This window comes from Opisthocomus hoazin, chromosome 6, assembly GCF_030867145.1.
Source record: "Opisthocomus hoazin isolate bOpiHoa1 chromosome 6, bOpiHoa1.hap1, whole genome shotgun sequence".
In the NCBI taxonomy this organism is placed as follows: domain Eukaryota; kingdom Metazoa; phylum Chordata; class Aves; order Opisthocomiformes; family Opisthocomidae; genus Opisthocomus; species Opisthocomus hoazin.
Window position 1 is genome coordinate 39,562,827 of NC_134419.1, and position 18,574 is coordinate 39,581,400.

The following is an 18,574-nucleotide window of genomic DNA, read 5'->3' on the forward strand; positions in this document are numbered from 1 at the left end:
GAAGGTTTCTGTTCTAAGATGTACTGTGCTGTATAGTTGAGCCAGATTCACTTTTTCTTCCTACAGATCAAACATGTACCAACCGTGACATGCTGATTATGTTGGCTCACGGTGAAAATATGTACGATGGTCTTGAAAACCAGATGCTGGTTTTCTGACTGGTTTGTGTTTAGTGCCTATTACGGATGCATCTGTGGAGTATTAAATTTAAATATAGACTGTATTTAAGAGCACAGAAAGTAAAGGGAATACAGACAGTGAAAATTCTTAAGGAATTACCCAAGAGGATTTTTTTTGGCTTCTCAAGGAGTTCTAAACTTCGTAGTAACTGCTAACAAGTGTTGCTCTTCCCCTCGTGCCTGGGGTTTGGAAGTCGCTTGTCTCCTACCTTTTCTGCTGTCGAAGCTGTCAGAGTTCAGTTTTGCTGTATACGAAATGCTGTGGCATTTTGCTTTAGACCAGGGATAGCCAGTTCCTGAGTGCATCCCAGGTGTCCGGAGGTGGCTTAGCAGGGTCAGGACAGCCCGGAGCCAGTACTGCTGGCGAGCCGCTGTCGGAGTTGTCCTGGGAGCAGTGCCGAGCTCTGGTGTGCTCGCAGCGCAGGGCCACCTCTGCGCTCTCTGTCTCGGCTCATCCGCAGCTTGCACGCACCCGCTGGCGGTTCATACCCTGCGTTCTTCGGCCAGCTCAGTCAGCGTGTGCTGCTCTTCAGCTGGAGTGTTCTCATGCTGTATCCCTGTTCTCCTGGCCTAATAAATTGGTTCGTGTGCCGCGTCTTGTGAGTTGCCAGGAGTCGAGTGAAACTGTTAGTTGACTCTTGGCTCTTGTATCGATGTCGTTACTTATTTCTTTCACCTTTTTGGGGGAGAAGTTGTCAAACACCTAAATTCTGGAGAGCTTGCTGAGAACTTTTTAAACAAAATGCCCTGCATCTCACCATTCCCGTTGGAATGTCCCTTCTTGCAGGAAGGCGATGGATAAAGCAGATGTTCATTGGAGCCTTCCTTATTCCAGCGATGGTGTGTGGAACTGCCTTCTTCATTAACTTCATTGCCATCTATTACCACGCTTCAAGAGCTATACCTTTTGGAACCATGGTGAGTGATTTTACTGGAGAATTTAAACACCGCTGTAGGCACGGGAAAGCTACGTTTCAGTTTGAATACAATTGTGAGTCGTAGCTTTAGCTTCCTAGTTAGAAATTTATTCTGGGAGGGGTTTAAGGTGCTTCAAGTATGATTCATTTTAATCCTATGGCAGCAGCTGCTGGATGCCCACAACAGTCTTCTCTCTACTTAAAATGACCCTGCTGCTTTGCACTTAGTGTTGTAACAACATGGGAAGTTAGCAGCTTGAATTTTCTTCTGGATGGCCAGTGCAAACTAATTATAAACTAAATTGCAATGCAAAAGGATTCCAAGTTAAAGCTATTTCCAAATCATTGCAGTCAAGCAGAAAAAATAAAAGATCAGGCAACAATATGAGATGTCCTGAAGACATCTGGCTTTATGAAAATGAATCACTGTTTTCACTTTGTGAGGTGGTATTTAGTACCCAGTTATGGTCTTATGTCTGTATATTAGCCATGTCAGTTGAAAAAACAATGCTGTTTGGGTTACTTTCCCATTTAATCATGATGACTTCTCTTGTTTCTGTGGTTTTTGTCAGGATTTTGTTCGTTATGGCCCTTTCAAGCAACCTCAAGTAACGCTGTGAATACAATGTAGGAAATAATCACTCGGCACTTTGGCAGAGTTTCTGTTTGAGCTTGCAAGGGATGTTATTAGAGAGCAGAATTTTCTGAAGTATGCACAATAAAATTGCTTTTTCTAATTTTGTGTAGTAGCGCTGTTAAATATCTGAATACAGAAAGGCTTGTTTTCTTTTCAATATCTGTAGTAAATCTGGGATTTAACATTTTTTTAATAGCTTCCTTCTTTGCATATCGTCTTAAATTATTCAGTCTGTTCAGAGATGTTTGAGTAGCCTTGGATTTCTTCTTAGCTTAAATCTACCATAAAATGAAGCTTGGTATCACACGCTCTGTCTTAGAAATTGTATTATTTGGGATGTAATCAAATTCAGTATGTGACTGACCGTACTTCTTAAGAACACATTGTTAATGAGTGAATGTGCTGGAAATCATACGTGGTAATGAGAGACAATTCTCAGTTTCAGGCAAAGGCTTTCAACAGTTTTTGCTGAGAGAGAAGTCATTGCTTTACATGTACATTGATGGTTCTAGTCATCTCCTTATTAGCAGTACTTTCAGTGCATGCCTAAATACCAACTTTTTACATTGACTTTATTGTTATAAAACCCCTAAATATAATATCAAACTAAATGTGTTTATAAACTGTTCACTTAATTTTTCTGGTTTTCTTCTTCCAGAAATTAGACTCAAATTCTATCTTTGGATATGTTTGTATTAGTTGGTCAGTGCCCCGAAGGAATATTGTATTGTTTTTTCTTTCCTGAGCTAGCAGACATATACGGTACTGTCACCAAAGTTTACGACATTAATCTTTCATGTGCAAAGAGGCTCTGTTTTACTGCTGAACAAGCATTTATGATACCACATCTCTCACTTGTATTCCCATTTGGAGGTCAGGAATGCTGGGGGAAGAGAGTTCCACCTGTGCTGAAGTTTGCCTTGTAAATCTGTTCAACTGATTTGTATTTTAAGATCATGGAAACATGTGCATGCAAAAGCAAATGGGAATATAAATCTTCAGGGGTCACTTAACCAGGATGTTAGGACTCTTTATACACAGTGATTTTAATGATCTCAAGGTTTTATGAAAGTATTTGAATCATTATGACTGGCAATAAAACTTCAGTGGAGTTAGCAGACTTCTTGTAGGAGCAGGTTATGAATCGGAAACTTAATCAGAGTAAGTAACGCTCTAATGACTTCAAATCAACTAATAAAGCTGGTTTGTAGAAGGAAATGAAAATTGTTTGAAATTCCCATGTTGTGCTTCAGGTTGAAGTCCCCAGCGAGCCCTCTGGCTTTGTGCATAGAGATACCTTTGTGCCTTTCCACCTTTGTTCTCAGTGGAGAGAAGCTTCCAGCTGCTGCTTTCGTGGGGAAATAAAACCTCTGCCATCTAAATCTACTAGAACACAGAGATTACTTCCTTTCCCCTGGCATGTCTTGAAACCACCCTCCTCTATTTAAATCGCTGGCAAGATTTAGCACCTCTTCTTGACTACTGTAAATCTGGAAAATGCAGAAACCGAGTTGCTGAAGAAAGCCTCTGAGCTCAGAGGTTGCCAGGAGACTATGCTTGAATATGAGGTCCTGTGCTTTGCCCGTTGTGCATTGCTGCTTCCCTGTGAGCTGCTGGGCAGTCTTCTCTCTGCAACTTCATTCTTCCCTCCAGACAGCTTTCTCTGTGGAGTGTAGGCAGGGGCAGCTGATAGTGTCAAAGCCGAGACATTCGAGCTACCGCACAGTCACTTCATCTTCGATCTGCCTAGCACCGGCGCTTCTACACTTCGTCTTGCATTGCTCGAATTGATTGGGCTCTTTGGCACCTTCATGCACCTCGCTGTCACTGCAGGCTGCTTTGAACTTAAAAGCTTTGTTCGCCTGGTGTCCCTCATTCCTGATGCCTGGGATCTCCTCGGAGGTGTGGTGGGGACGGGAAAGATGCGAGGCTGGTTTCTACAATTGTTCCTTGGTCTCGGGACTCTGCCTTTAGCCCTGTGGGTATACCTGCTAGCCGTCTGACCTAGGCTGCGACGAACCTGCTGCGGTGGAGTACACCGTGAGCCTGACCAAGGCTGCATCCCTTCCCTGGGCCATCTTTCTGCTGCGCTTCCCTTCCAGATGCAGTAAGGAATGAATGGGATAGGTTTTATTCAAATATGAGAGCTTTTTAAGGTTTAAAGCTTTCAACTCTCTAAGCATATGAAGGAGATACAAAAGTCTTTAGGGCTTTTTCTCTCATCTCTTCACCTGTATAGAAATGCAGTGGGTACTGTTCAAGTCTTTGTTCTTTTGGAGCCCAAATTTCGTTTTTTTGTGGTATTTTATTTATTATATCCTGTTGCTAGCGAACATAGAGGAGTTCTGAAGGTGTTGTACGCCTTGACTTACCTTCCGCTGATGTTTGTAAGTCTTCTCAGTGTGTTTATCGATTGTCTTTCTATTTTGTTGTGTTTGAATTATATGGAAAAAACGGAGCGTGGAACAATTAGAAAGGATTTTAAATAATGGCAAGTGAAGTGACCTTTCCACATACGTTTGAGGAGTGTGGTGGCAGTTCTGTGCAAAAATACTAAGCAGTGCAGTATTTCTACAGAGTGCAGCGTGATTGAATTTGAAGGGACCATCTGAATTCTGGAGTTTCATAAGTTGTGACTGCTTATGTTGTTCTCTGCGTGATACAGAATTTAAAGATTTCTGTTAAGGCCTCTATGACTAAAGCAGTACTCTGACTGCAGAATCCGTGCGGCTTCTGTGAAACTGCTCCATTTTTGTTTTGTTTGAGTAGCAGGTTCCTGTGTGGTTAACGTTTCCAGTGTGCGTTTTTAATGATTTAATTAAATAAGGTTATGCACACTGAATTTCTCTTGGGATTGAGACCCTAGCGTTCGCATCTTTTATACCTTGTTTAAACTAGAAAAAAGTGTTTCCTCCAACAGATCACTTAATCCAGGCTGCAGCCATCCCTGACAGCTTTAAGCTGAAGTGAGTATTGGCTGCCGCTGATAAATGAGGACCTGGTAACACCAAAGATTTTCATGCCTTGAGCCAGATAAGAAAATACACCTGGCTAAAAACAGAAAAAAAATCTAATGACGTACCTTCAGCAGGGTTCTTCCTCAGATTGCTTCAAAGTGACTGTGGAACCCTTGGTCAAAAACCTTGTTTTTGCTGAAAATAAGACTCAGCTTAATGCTTCTGCCTAAATTTTCAACAGTTCAATTTATTACCCAGAGCAGCACCCTAGATTAGCAGCTTAGTTGTAATAAAATTAATGACACTTTATTGTGAAGCCTTCCGTTCTTTCCTTGTTGTGTACAATGTCTGGCCAGATGATGTGCAGAGAACTGTTTCACCGTACAGATTCGGTAACCTCTGCGGGGGAGCGTCTCGTGACGGAGAGTGCCGTTCTGGTAGCTGACGGGAAGGATCAAGCTGCGGCTTTGACAGTTAATTTTTATTGCTTTGCTCCCTTGTGCATTAAGCAGTCAAGGCACCACAGCCTGCCAGTAGCTGTTTAATATTAGTTATGCTCATAAAAATTTTAATTATCACCTTTGAATGAAGTTTAATCTACAGTTGTCAGAAAATATGAAACACATGGCACTAGAACGTAAATTATATCCCTCTTGACAATGTTTCCTTTCAAATAAGGAAAACTGAATTCTGCACGTTCGGTCAAGGGCAGCAGAATATTCTTCCCCCATCAAAACAAAACGGGGTTAGAAAGAATGCGAGCTTGGTGAGGTTGGCAGTCTCTTCTATGGCAACTGAAAACTGCAGACTAAGTCAGATGCTGATGTATAAACAAGAAACTTTGCACAGCAAAAATGCAACAGTCAAAACGAAAGAAGTATGTCTTAATGTGCTGGCTTGGTAGAAAAACTCGTGTCATTTGTCTTCAGTAATATGGATTGTGGAGAACACGTGCTTGTTTGCTTGATGGAAAACTGGGTTTGTAGGCGTAGTAGGTTTGCCTGTTTGCATGATGTGTGTTTTCTGAAGTGGTAGTCCAGGCTGTTCCCTGAATGTCTCTTGGCTGATGTTACACTAATACTTCTCTTAGAAGGCTCATGAAGACCTAACTTTCTTCTCTCTGCCTGCCATGCAACAGCCATTATTGGGGTTTTGGTTGGTTTTGGTGCGTTGCCAGTGGCCGCTGCAGGGAGGTGTGTCTGCGGGAGGGCAGAGCACGTACGCACATTGGTGCTGCCTTCACTTTCCCTCTACCCTTCGTGATGCTGACGTGGGGGCCAGTAAGTGCTGGAGCCGCTTTCGCCGTTGTAATCACATTCTCAGAAACCCGTGAGGCAGAAATCTCATAACTTCATCTCTTTTTCAGTTAAGGCGGTTGTGTACCCCAGTGCCCTGTGTTGCCTTCAGTTTGGATTTACACTCTCCAGGTTAGACCCTGCCCAGCCTGCAGCATCGCTGCCCTTGCCATCTGTGGCAGTAGGCACTGCCTGTTGAGCTTGGGAGCGAGCCAGTGTCGTCACCTCAGATCTGAAGTGAAGGGGGACACGCAGAAGCTCAACGAGTCAGCTGTCTCCAGTCATCTCTCGCATGAAGAGAAGACTATGACTGCCAAGGATGACCAGAGTCATTTTCAGCAAACATCAGTGAGCGGGTAGACTACCTTGGAGTCAGACAGTGGCTTGAGAGCAAGAACGAAGATGCTACTGAAGTCACTACCGTTGTGTGCTGGTTCTAACCCGTGCGGGTTGTTGTGTAGGTCAGCCTACTACAACCAGCGGGTTGCTGTCACCAGGGCGGGGTTATCTCACAAGACAGAGCGTGCACATCTTCGTCAGCTCAGACAGCTTATCAGAGGCAGGTGGAAGCGGGAGGCAGTCCTGACCCTGCTCTGTGGTCCATCCTCACTTGCTTAGTCGGGCCTCCTTTGCACTGCAAAATTATCTCAGAGAATTTTCCGACTCCTGAGTGGCTCCAGGAGAAACAGAGAAAACGTACTTCAATTCCGTCTGTCCTCAGAGTGTAGCGTAGCGTTAGGACAGGCAGTTCATTGTCCAACAAAACGTTGACTGTACCTGATGCTGCTTACTGGATTTCACTGAAGATGCTAGCTGTTCTCTCTGAAATCAGTTCATTTTTCAGCCAAATGGTTAAAAGGTTGGAAGATGTCACAGCATTTTTCAGCCATGGTTTGACTGATCTGATAATGAAACCACAAGCACTCAGATTTTCTGACAGAAGTCAATTAGGAGTGTACTGGGGACAGGTTGGCAGTACTTGCTGAAGCCATTATTCCAGGAACCTCGGTCTGTCTCAGCTTGTTTTATGCAGATAAACATTTTATATTTCAAAGCTGCTGCTGAATCAGTCTCCTGGACAACACAGCAGCCAAGTTGGGCCCTCTCCTTGCCCACCTGCTTTGAAGCCGTTCTGCTCTGCAGTTGCTGTCACTAGAATGAGATGCTGCTGACGGCCTTTTTCATCTAGGGGTTTGCCAGCGAATCAGTAATTGAGCCTGGCTGTTCCTTGCTTGGTTCCTCGTCCAAGGTGAGATTCTTTCCATGTGGATTCCCTGTGGTAGATGTGTTGTGCAAGATGGACAATTGCAAGCCACTAAGTTTTGTTCCAGGTGAGCTTGGAACCCAAGGCTGCTGCTGGACAATTTCTTTCTACAGTATTGAGAGCTATGGTTATTGCATTACAGGCAACTGTTCTGTCTTTAATTATCAAAAAGTTAACAAACTGTCTAACGCTAATTCATTTTGTGCTAAAGAGTTAGGAGTAGAGAACGTCTTGCTAAACACTTTAAATTTTCCCATTTTGGAAGATAATAATATGTTGCCTTCAGGGAATAGTGGAAGTAGAGCTACATACTGGAAAAGAGATGATTCGCCGTAAAATTTTAGGGAGGCTGTTTCGATGGAAAGGGCTGGAACATTGGCTTGACTTCGCTGCGTTGTGCAGAAACTTCTTCTCTGTGTGTAAGTATGGCCACTGTGCTGCTAGACAGTGGAGAAAAGTGAACCCAGAATTGTCGTCGGCAGCCTGCTGGTGTGGCTTTGCAATTCTCTTTTGGGTTTCGGATTGGGTTAAAAACTTTGCACCCAGCAGCTGTAGTTTTGTATGCAACTGCCTAACTGCTAGATGGTAACTCCCAGGGACAGCATGCTCTGCGAAAGTTTCAGAGAAGCTGATGGAATTTTCTGTGACAAAGTACCACAAAGATTTGCATTTCGTTCCTTGGCAGTGTACTGAGTATACTGATTAGACTAGAACAGTAAAAAAATCTGTGATGGTTCTATTCTGTCAAGTGATGCAAGGAAATATACTGAATAATGTTTATTAGGAAGTTTCTCAGGGAAGAAATACTGCTGTTTGATAAAATAGGTGTATATTGACTAATGCTTCATAATTACAGTGGTAACTACTAAGAACTCGTGTATACAGAGTGGGCTGGTTATCTTCTTCTGGCATCTTGTGCCTGTTTTTTAAATGAATGCTTTATTTTTTCCTTACAGGTGGCAGTGTGCTGTATTTGTTTCTTTGTCATTCTTCCATTGAACCTCGTTGGTACCATTCTTGGCCGAAATCTGTCAGGACAGCCGAATTTTCCATGTCGTGTCAATGCAGTGCCTCGTCCCATACCAGAGAAAAAATGGTAAAGACAGGCATGCATGTGAACGGGGATGTATTCGCTTCAGTACCTCTAAAATGACTTTTTGTGATCGCTGAAAGTTTTTTGAAGAATAACTTTTAGGGGTTAAATTGAGTCGTGTCCAGGAGAGCACCTCTACTGGCATTTCTTTAATATGATTTTTCTGTTGAATAAAAGCACCAAGTGCAGTTAATCGTTAATAGCTGTAGCAGATCTTACAGTCCTGGGTCACTGATTCGCATTTGGCCTGAAGTGCTCTTCAGTCTCTTCCGTAGAAAGGATGGTCCCAACCCTGTTTTTGTGTGGGTATCCTGAAACGAAACCTTTCCCCTTTATTTAATGCCTCTCACAGACTTAGGATTGAAGGTGCCACGGAGGCAGAACGCTGTTCTGTTTCGTGGTCTCCACGTACAAGCTGAGACATGTTTGCAGGGTGGCGGTGGGGAGAAGCTTGCAGTGCTGTTCCCAACTCTGCACTTTTGTTGGTGGCATGGAGCCTAAAATACTCCAGCTGTACAGTTGGAATTGTGAATAAACCTTTATTATTTTTGAAGTGAGTACAAAGGGGTGGGTGCCCAGTCTCGAAAAGTAGACTGGAGTTTTTGGAAAATCATAAATGCAGTCGCTTTCTTATTAATTTAGTTCTGAGATGGAAGCAGCAAGCTATGGAAATGAAAATATCCTCAGAGGATTTTTTTAATAGATTTTTCTTGCTTTCCCTGCTCAGAGGAATGGAACAGACAAGCGAAGGGGGCACTGAAACGTGGATGCCCACGATATCTGGGAAGTGCAGCACACTTAGTCTCTTGTTAGTGGCGGTTGTGCAGCTCAGGTGCTAGGATTTGATTTATATTGTGACCTGTGTCTTGGGAATCTGGTGGATTTTTCTGGATCAGCATGACAGACAAAAAGAAATGAGATACTTCTCTTGAAGGTGATGAAATTGCACACTGGCAGCTTAGACAAGTCTCCCTATGAATAATAGAAGAAGCTGCAGATTAAATCGCTGGTTACTAGCTAGATTCAGCATCATTGCAAGTACTACACAGGTCACCTTTAGTAAGTGGCAGTATCATCTCCAGGTAGCCAAGTATTCATTTTTGGCCATAAGCTCATGACTCAGTATTGCATTAAAAATGGACTCTGGTTCTGAATTATAGAACCGTCGCCTTGCAGAAGTTTCTCTGCGCTTTTTGCTGTGTTTGTAGCCGTCAGCAGTGCTGAGTGTTCGCTGCCTTCATTCAGGGCTAGTGGACGTTGTGGGGCTTGATTGCTTCAGCCCTGTTTGGGCAAGAGAGATGCTCTGCAGCCTTTAAGGCTGGCTAGATGCCGAACCGCATGCCGGTAGGTGACAGGCAGGAGACTTGTATTTTGTTTCAGCTTTCCCCAAGAATAACTCCTCCTGCTATCCATGCACGTGACGTCTTTGGGGGAGTCTTCTTTCTAACGTGCTGGAATGAGACAGAGATGTTCTCGTTAGCATGCCTTTTAAATAATTCTCTGTGCTATACTAGTTACCTGATTGTATGCCTCAATGTGCTTGTAAATGAAGGATTAAAATTGTCCCTGAAATAATCTCAATATCTTTCAGGTTCATGGAGCCAGCTGTTATTGTTTGCCTAGGTGGAATCCTCCCTTTTGGATCAATTTTTATTGAAATGTGAGTGTGTCAGCTGTTTGCCGATTTGCTTAAAAAGTACAATAATTCAAGTTCAGTTACAATATCATCTGCATATTTTGTTTACTCTCTTCAGGTATTTCATTTTTACTTCATTCTGGGCTTACAAGATCTACTATGTTTATGGCTTTATGATGTTGGTTCTGGTTATCCTCTGCATTGTGACAGTTTGTGTGACTATCGTTTGTACGTATTTCCTGCTAAACGCAGAGGATTACAGGTGGTAAGCATTGCGTTCTTCGCATAGTTAACCAGATTCAGAGAGTTCTAGAGCAAGGAAATGTTCTCCAGTCTAGATGGGTCTTTTCAAAGTGTCCCACGTCCAGCTTCTAGCTGTGGGGAAGAAGAGCAGCTCGTGGATCCTTTCTGTGCAGGAGCTTTCTGTATCTGTGTGCATCTGTGTGTGCATGTACCTATGTGTAAAAAAAAAATCATGTCCAGGCACACAGGGATGTGAAGAAGGACGATCACATGTTGTCAGTGTTAGCTGTTGCCGTAGAAACTTTTGTCACTTCTAGCAGACAACATGTAGATTTTGTTAAATAAGCCCGTAGAACCAGTACGCTTTATTTTCAGGGTAAGCTTTTAGTGCATTGTGCATCTTCTTGGGCAGCCTTTTGGTTAGACGTGTGATGGACATGCGTGTTTACTTGCAGGCAATGGACAAGCTTTCTTTCTGCGGCGTCAACTGCGATTTATGTTTACATGTACTCCTTTTACTACTACTTTTTCAAGACAAAGTAAGTGGTAGTTTTCTTGCTTGAATATCAGATGACCATATTGCCAGATAAGTTTATTGAGAAAATAAACTGGGAAAGATACCTAGCATAAATTCCTGTCTTTCTTTTTCAGGATGTATGGCTTGTTTCAAACATCATTTTACTTTGGTTATATGGCAGTATTTAGCACAGCTTTGGGAATAATGTGTGGTAAGTTTCAAATATATTGACAGTTTTCTCTTGGGTTATGTCTGACTCTCATGTTTCTGATTTTAACTCTGTGGTTTTGGTGGTGGAGTGTGTATGGTTGCAAGATGTGCTCAAAAAAGCTTACAATCTAAAAAGAATCTTGGAGGTCTCAGATTATCTTCCTAGCAGAAGACACTATCCACAGAAATCTCCTACATTAGGTAGGAACCAAGTATAAGCAATGTGCTGTGCAGAATTTCACCCTCAGTGCAAGCTTGAAAGACTCAATATTTGGCAAGAAACTATGCAAAATAAATTCCAAATGAAGTGGAATTTAACTAATAAACAAATGAATTCCATGCTAGCACTTTGTTTTGGAGTTTTTGCTGTTGCTCCAAGACAAGGAGCTAGGCACACCCACTGAGGCATCAGCGGTGTGGCAGTACTGGTGACGCTACCTCCTGTGTCTTGTGGCATCTATATATGAGGGTGACCAGAACAGGCAGGACTGGCAGTTCAGGGTAGCGTTTGAGAAGTCAGTATCGGAACATTCACAGGTGAGGAGGGTGCACAGTCCCCCTGTGTGCAGATGGATTTCGTTGCTTTTTGAAGATACTGTTTTGACAGATGTTTAGAAAAAGACACAGTTCTCGGCGTGGAGGTCATCTGGTAAAGTCAAATATACTTGCTCACCTGTTAACTTTATTTTTAACCTTCGCTGTATGAGTTTCAGAAAGTGCTACTTGGTTCTTTTGTGCTTTCCTGTGATGTTGTTTGCTTTTTATGTCTGATCCCTGTTTAATACTTTCCTTCTTAGTAGTGAATTAATAGTCCCGTAGACTCTGGTGGAAGGATTTCTTTAAGTTAGGTATTGGAGACGCGTGATGTCTTACAGGAACTCACTTTCTGTAAAGTATACATTTCTGGATATCCCAAGAGAGTGGGTGATTCCATAGTGCTTTATAAGGCAGGGGGGGACATCATCTCTTAACTGCTGAGTACCTGTTCCCCTTTTCTCTCATACAATCTAATCTTGCTTCATCAGGTTCTTGGCACATTACAAGGCTTCCCTGCTGTTCTGGTAGTCTTCCAGCCATTTTTTTTTCTTTAATAGGCTTATACTTTTCAGCTCTAATCTTTTCTCTTTAAAGTGCTCGGGCTGGTATTGATTAAAATGTCTATGATGCAGAAGCCAAGCTTGCCCACCAGCTTCTGTAATTAAAATGTTTTTTAAAACATGGAAGAGGAAGATTGCCAAGTGCTTGTGTGTCATGGTAGGACACTACTTGATGGAATATAAGAGTAAAATCCAAATTTATTCCAAACCAGAAAACACTTTAACACATGAAACTTTATTTCTGTGGCTCTATTGAGATTTCTTTTTGTCTTTTTAAGTGCGTTGGAAAAGAAGCTGTGAGATTCCTTTTTACTGAGAGCTCCCATTTTCAGCGTGTGGAGGGAACTAAAAAAAAATCCCCCATCAAAAAGTATTTGTCTACGGAACTTGCTGCCGTTGAGGTCTAACAAAGACATTTGTGTTAAAAAATTGTGCCAGGTGCGTGCTACCAACTACGTCTGCTGTGAAGAGTACGTGGGGCTGTGCCTTGGAGGCTCGCACGCATGGGCGTGCTCAGCATCACACGACTGGGTGTGAGACCAACTAGTTAGGGTCCAAAGCAGCTGCAGGGAAGCTCTCTTGTATCCTCCAGCTCTGGTTTTAGTGCCCCGACAATGCCCAGCGAGCTCAAATCCCACATGTCGTGGGGTGCTTTCATCCGCAGAGCCTGCTGCCCGCTGCAGAGCATCGCGCTTCTGGGACTGGACAGTAGGGAGCCCGTGAGAGCTTCCAGACCTTTTGAGCGCCTTGTGATTCCCCCTCAGTGACTGAAAAGAATAAATCTTCTTCCCCAGCTCAGCGGATGGCTTGGGAGCTGGGTAGCATAGAAAGGCCTCTTGCAATGCGACACTGCAGCATCCAGAGAAGTACTGGAAGTATGGCTGAAAGGCTTTTAAAAAAGAATTCTGTCCTTACAAAGTCACAACCGTAGTAAGTGTTAATTGGTTTGAAGGAATAGATAGGACTGAATCTTCTTCTGTTTTGTGGTTGCTCTTCCCCACTATTTGGATTTTTCTCTTTTTTTTTTTTTTTTTCTTTTGTTTAAAGCTTGTTGTTCTGCTGAAGTATGCTTGCGGTCTGTTTCTGCTAAACCTGTATTGGCCATAGCCAAGTTACAAGTGTCATCTGATCAGGTGTTTAATAAATAAATGAAGTCATGCCCGTTCCTATGGATGCTTTATTCAAAGGAGACCAGTGTCCTGCATGTGTTCCAGGAGGACGTTCTTCAGCTTCCCCCTCCTCACCCCAGGTTCTGTTCAATGCCTGTGGAGCAGCCGTGAGGCTCAACCCCTGCCATGGGCCCGGGCTGTCAGAGCCCTGCCTGGGCACGGCTCCCATGGTCCAGAAGAGGTTGTGGTCTGTTCATGGAGGTGGGAGCTTCTGCTCGCTTGCGACTGCTGCTCTGCTCCTCCCGCTCGCTTCCATCCCATGCACATGCTCTCTAGATCGCAAAGGAAACACAGTTAATGCTTCGTTCTCCCAGATCCCTGTGACACCTGGCATCCCATCACTAGAGGAACCCTGCAAGAACAGGTTCTGGAGTGTGTCTGAGTTCAGCAACTGAAACGGGCATTGGATCTGTCGGCAGTGTCTGCTTTCACAGGCATAGCAAGAGGAGTCTTAGGAGTCCAGCGCCATTATTTTGTCCACTTATTGCGTAAGACAGAAGTTTCCGGACAGGCTACGGAAGAGTCTGCGTGTGCTCCCGTTGCCTCCTGCGCCCGGGTCTGTCCGCACGCTGTGCTGGGCTCGCCTGGACGGCCGGGCCCTCCCTCTGCCGTGTCCTCAGCGCGCTGCGCGCCTGCAGGCAGCACCCTGGGCCGCTGTGTGCTCTGCCTCTTTCAGTCGTGCTCTACTGTGTCCAGGGTGGCAATGCAGACCCCTCGCTCGCTGGCCAGTGGAAGGGTTGTCGGGGTGTTTATACAGCTCGAAGTGCGGTGCAGCGCAGAGGCTGGCTCCACAGGCCCTGTGCCACTCCGGTGATGGCGTGGGAATGATGCAGCAGGGTTGCCTTGTGCGGATTTCCTGGTTAGAGACAAGTGTTGGGCTTTCGGGGCTCTCAAACCCAAAATCTGGTGAGAGTTTAGTGGCTGATCTCATCAACTGTCCGGTCAGTCCCCAGGATTTAAAGAGCTCTCTGGGTTCTGAATAACTCCGTGGCCACCAAGGCTAGCTGCAGGTCTGTAAGGCCTTAATTTCCATAGGCAAAAAACCCTTTAGGAAAATGAAGTTTTGGCAGAATACTTTCAGCATGGATTAGGCTTTTGTATTGAGCGCATCTTGTGCAAGTCTGGTGCATCCCAGATCACCGAAAATACTGTTTCGTGCTTTTTTCTGGGCTTTTCTGTATTGCTTTAGGGAAGCAAAAATACCGTTTCTGTTTAGAGTCCGTTCCTTACTGAGCATCCAGACATTTGAGGTTAGGAGTTCTCTGTAGTGAGGTACAAGCCCTGACTTCTCTGTCCTGTTCTTCCCATGTTTTGTGGTGTGTCCTGCTGGCAGTCTGACAGCAGTTGTCTCTAATTCTTGCTTGATCTTCAGCTTCACTTCTAATCCGAGAATTAGCCACGCTCCCTTCCACGAGGCTGCTTTGCTCTCGTTTTGCGTGGAAGAGATGAGGATACTCCCTGTGGACGTTGTAAGAGAACAGTGTTTACCGAGCCTGGCAGACCCGCGGTTCTGGGTTTGAGCAGCTGAATCTCCTTCTGAGAAGAGGTCTTGGTCCGGTGCATTTCTTTCATTTTTTACGTGTCCCGAGTCCTGCAGTATTTTGGGTTTAGCATAAACTGTTGCCCCTATCAGAAACCCAGTGACCTGTTCTGTTACTGCTGCTGCAACAATGCATACTCCGCTCATGACTCTTACTAATTTGAAAACCACAGGTTGCAGTTTCCTTTAGCTACGAACTGCTACTAGTTTAATCTCTTCGTACAGACCTCCGTGGAGTTTCAGGCTCCTGGGATGGGGATTTATTGTTATTTGTGCCTTGTGGGAAGGAAAAAGCCATCTGCCAATAAAACACTCATCCAGAAGGCATGTAACGTCTAATAAGCCCCTGCTCTCCCATCCACCTTCCCTGCAGAGTGGGCGATTGTGTGGTTCTTACCCTCTGTTCAGAAAGAGGGACCCGGTTATTGGCAGCGGTAGGGGGGCTGCTATATTTATCGAGGCCAAGTGAGCGTGGCCTCTTGGTAAGATGGCTTAATGGATTTAGATTGCTAGACCAGGGGAGCTCTTGCCAGACGTTTGCTGGGAGCAGCGATAATTAGAGCTTGCGAACGAGTGCTGCAGGTAAATAATTTTCTGTGTGCGGAGTGCCTGCTTTGTGTGACTGTCTCTGCTGAAGTGTTTCTCTGTTGAAGTTTTACGTTGCTGCCCGGTTTTGGCGATCAGCTCGCTAACGCGTTCAACGCTTCTTGGTTTATTTTGCAGGAGCTATTGGTTACATGGGAACAAGTGCCTTTGTTCGTAAAATCTACACGAATGTGAAAATTGACTAAGGAAATAAGAAAACTGAACTCTGGATCACCTCCTGTTTTCATGGGGATGAACTTGCACAACAAAAAGCGCGAGAAGAGATTTGGGTTTTAACACTGGGCACTGTATGGGTCTCCATTTTGTGGATGGCTTAAAGTAACATCTATTTCATTGATCCTAGGTTCTTACTGACTGCTTTCTCCAACTGTTCACAGCAAATGCTTGGATTATATGCAGTAGGCATTACTAGAGTACGTGGCTAATCTTCCCCCCCTCCAAAAAAAAAAACCAACAAAAACAAAAAGCCTAGCTCATTAAAGATGAATAGACTAGCTCTCTTCAGTGAAGAGGACAAACGGTTTATTTAAAGCATTTGTTCCATTCAGTAAAAAGAGGGAAACTTGGCTGCTAAAACTGCTTGATTAGTAGTCTTCCTGGTACTCAACATTTCAGAATTATGTAAAAATGCCGTTCCAGAAAGATTACTCTTCTGATTTTTACTGCCATTGCCAGGAGAGGAGGTGTGTTTTATATTTTGACTCCAGGTGCTTTTTGGTTTATTTGCGATATCAACTATACCCTACACTCATTTGTTTAAAAAATAATTTTAAAATAGATAAAAACCCCGTATGCATGTAATATATCAGCTGTTGTTCTAGTTGGACCAACTTCCCTTTATTTATCTTTAAAGTAATATCCAGCTACATCTTAAATCCATCCAAAGAAAATACAGGCTGAAGACGGGATGTGTTCTCTGCAATGCAATTTACTGTACAGTTAGAAAGCGAAATGTTAAATGAGGAGGATTGTTTGTTTTTTAATAAACAATTTGAGGTCTAGATTAAAACAAAACCAACGTTTTAACTGAATGTCTAAAGTGATTCTCCTTTTTCCCAAGGTAGTCTTGCTTTTTTTTTTTTTTTTTTTGGTTTGGGTTTGAATGAAGATTTTCCTTTAGATAATATACGAGGGGTAATAAGTGTATATAACATTAAATAATGTAACTTAGGTGTAGATCCCAAATGTATTTGGATGTACAGATTTACTACAGAGTACTTTTCTGATGATCCGGTGTAAAAATGTGTGAACTTGGGTGGCTTTTTACATCTTGCCTGCCATTGCATGAAAAGGTGGGGTTTCTTCACAGTGTGTGTATGTCATGCTTTTCTCTTCTCTTTCCTTTCTCAAGCTCTCACAGGAATTAAATTTGTAATTTAGAACATTTAAATTTTTGTTAATCCTATCTGGACACTTGTGTAACATCCAAAGCACAGTTGCTTTAGAGTGTTCAGAAAATGAAAATAAACTTTTCAGACAAAAAATGTTCCGATTGTGAAAATAGATGGGTTTGCAGTCGCAGATGTTGGAGGAGGCAATACTGCTGGACGCCGGTTTCCGTCTGCAGTATTGGAGTGGTTTCCGAATACCGAAACCCCGTGCTTTGAATTCAGAATTTGCTGACGACTCTGTTGTCCAGTACAGCTCCAGAGTGGGTGAGCAGCCCGAGAAGATGCTGCTTGGCTGGACCGTTTGTGGAGGAGCTTGCTGTGTGATCCAGGCAGTGGGCCGAGAAAGGGAGGCGTCAGCGCGGGCCGAAATAAACGGGCCACTAAAGGTGAAGTCTTTCTAAGACGACTGGTAATTACGCACTGTGTTTAGCTGGAAATACCTGGAATGTGTTTGTGGCAGATCTGAGAGCCGATCGGCTTGGGGCTTTTTGTATTTTTTGGCATCCTCCAGATGGGGATGTTTTCATCAGCGTCGCTGTCGGACACAGAGCACCTGCCGCGGCGAAGGCAGCTTTCTGAACTGGAAAAAACGAGCAGAGTCTTTGCGTCGATGAGCTCCGTATTGCCTCCGTCTGAAAAGCGCGGGCCGCGCAGTAGCCACAGCAGGGAAGGACCGGGCTTTGGCAGGCCGGGGTCCGCTGCGGCAGGCGGTGGCGGAGAGCAGCAGCGCATCCTGCTGTGTGCACCTTCGGGGGAGGATCTGAGCTGTCGGCTCTGCTTTCCCTGGCCCTTTTTAACCGATCTGCCAGAAAATAATGAAGTTCTGCTTCAGGTGGATGGCTGGTGTCTGTAGCTGAATGCTCTGCTCTTGAAGAGAAGATAGTTCTCTTTTTTTGAAGTACAGGCTGATTTTTAAGGTGAGCTTACAAACTGGGTCAACAGTCAGTTTTCCTTTGTCCCAGAACGCGGAGACTTAAGGCCAAGAATGGGTTTTGTGCCAGTTCTTGCTAGCGTGTACAGCTGTGGGAAGCCCTCTTTTCACCCAGGTTCTTCTAAATCTGAAGGGAGAAGCCATTACCTGCACACAATAAATACACCAAGTACTCCGCGGAGATACAAGTTTTTTGAAGGGAATATTTTGATAATGGGTCTGTTTGTTTAGAGCACTGCTGCGTGATTAGTCCATCAGAAATGTCACTAAACCGTGTTTGAATTTCATTTAATCACTTGTTAATGCCACGGGGCGGTGGGCTGCCTACTTGCTTTGTTTACGGCACACGTTCTGTGATACGGCATTGGGGGGGGGGGAGATGGGAGAGCCCAGGAACCTGGAAGGTTTGGGGCAGTTCCATTTGAAGCAGTTCTTGGAGAGAATTACTTTAAAGGGCAGAAACTCGGCTGGGAAAAGGGTGAGAAAAAGTTGCTTCATCTGGTGGGGTAATCTGTTTCGGGGGTGGGCCTATGGAGACAGACTTGCTGCTGGGGCATCGTTTGCCCCCACCCCGTACCAGCTCCGGGCTGGTGGTTCCCATCAGTGGGTCCGTCATGGCGCGAAGGAGGGGACGGCGGCTGCTCCCTGTGGTAATTCTCTCGCCAGCTCCTGGTGATACAACACAGAGCAGTAGCGATGAGCAACTTTGGAGGTTCTGCTGTGCTGAGGCTTCGTTTCTGACGAGAAACACACCCCCAGGAACTTCCCAGACGTTCTGGACAGAAGATCTCCTTGAAGACCTCGTGCTTGGAGCGTTCCAGAACACGATGCCGGCCCGTACTGATCCTTCAGCTGGCGCGGCAGCGCGCCGGAAAACACACGCGTCTTTCTG

The 18,574-nt window shown here is 44.4% G+C and overlaps 1 protein-coding gene across 1 annotated transcript in view; it reads left to right on the top strand.

Annotated features, from left to right (window-relative positions):
• Window positions 1–16,744, top strand: part of TM9SF3 (transmembrane 9 superfamily member 3) — a 39,630-nt gene extending 22,886 nt beyond the window's left edge. The window contains 7 exon segments of the mRNA XM_075422776.1: window positions 967–1,097; window positions 8,206–8,345; window positions 9,934–10,002; window positions 10,097–10,243; window positions 10,677–10,760; window positions 10,873–10,949; window positions 15,478–16,744. Coding sequence (XP_075278891.1) covers window positions 967–1,097; window positions 8,206–8,345; window positions 9,934–10,002; window positions 10,097–10,243; window positions 10,677–10,760; window positions 10,873–10,949; window positions 15,478–15,545 — 716 coding nt within the window. The 3' untranslated portion in view covers window positions 15,546–16,744.
• The last annotated feature ends 1,830 nt before the right edge of the window (window positions 16,745–18,574 follow it).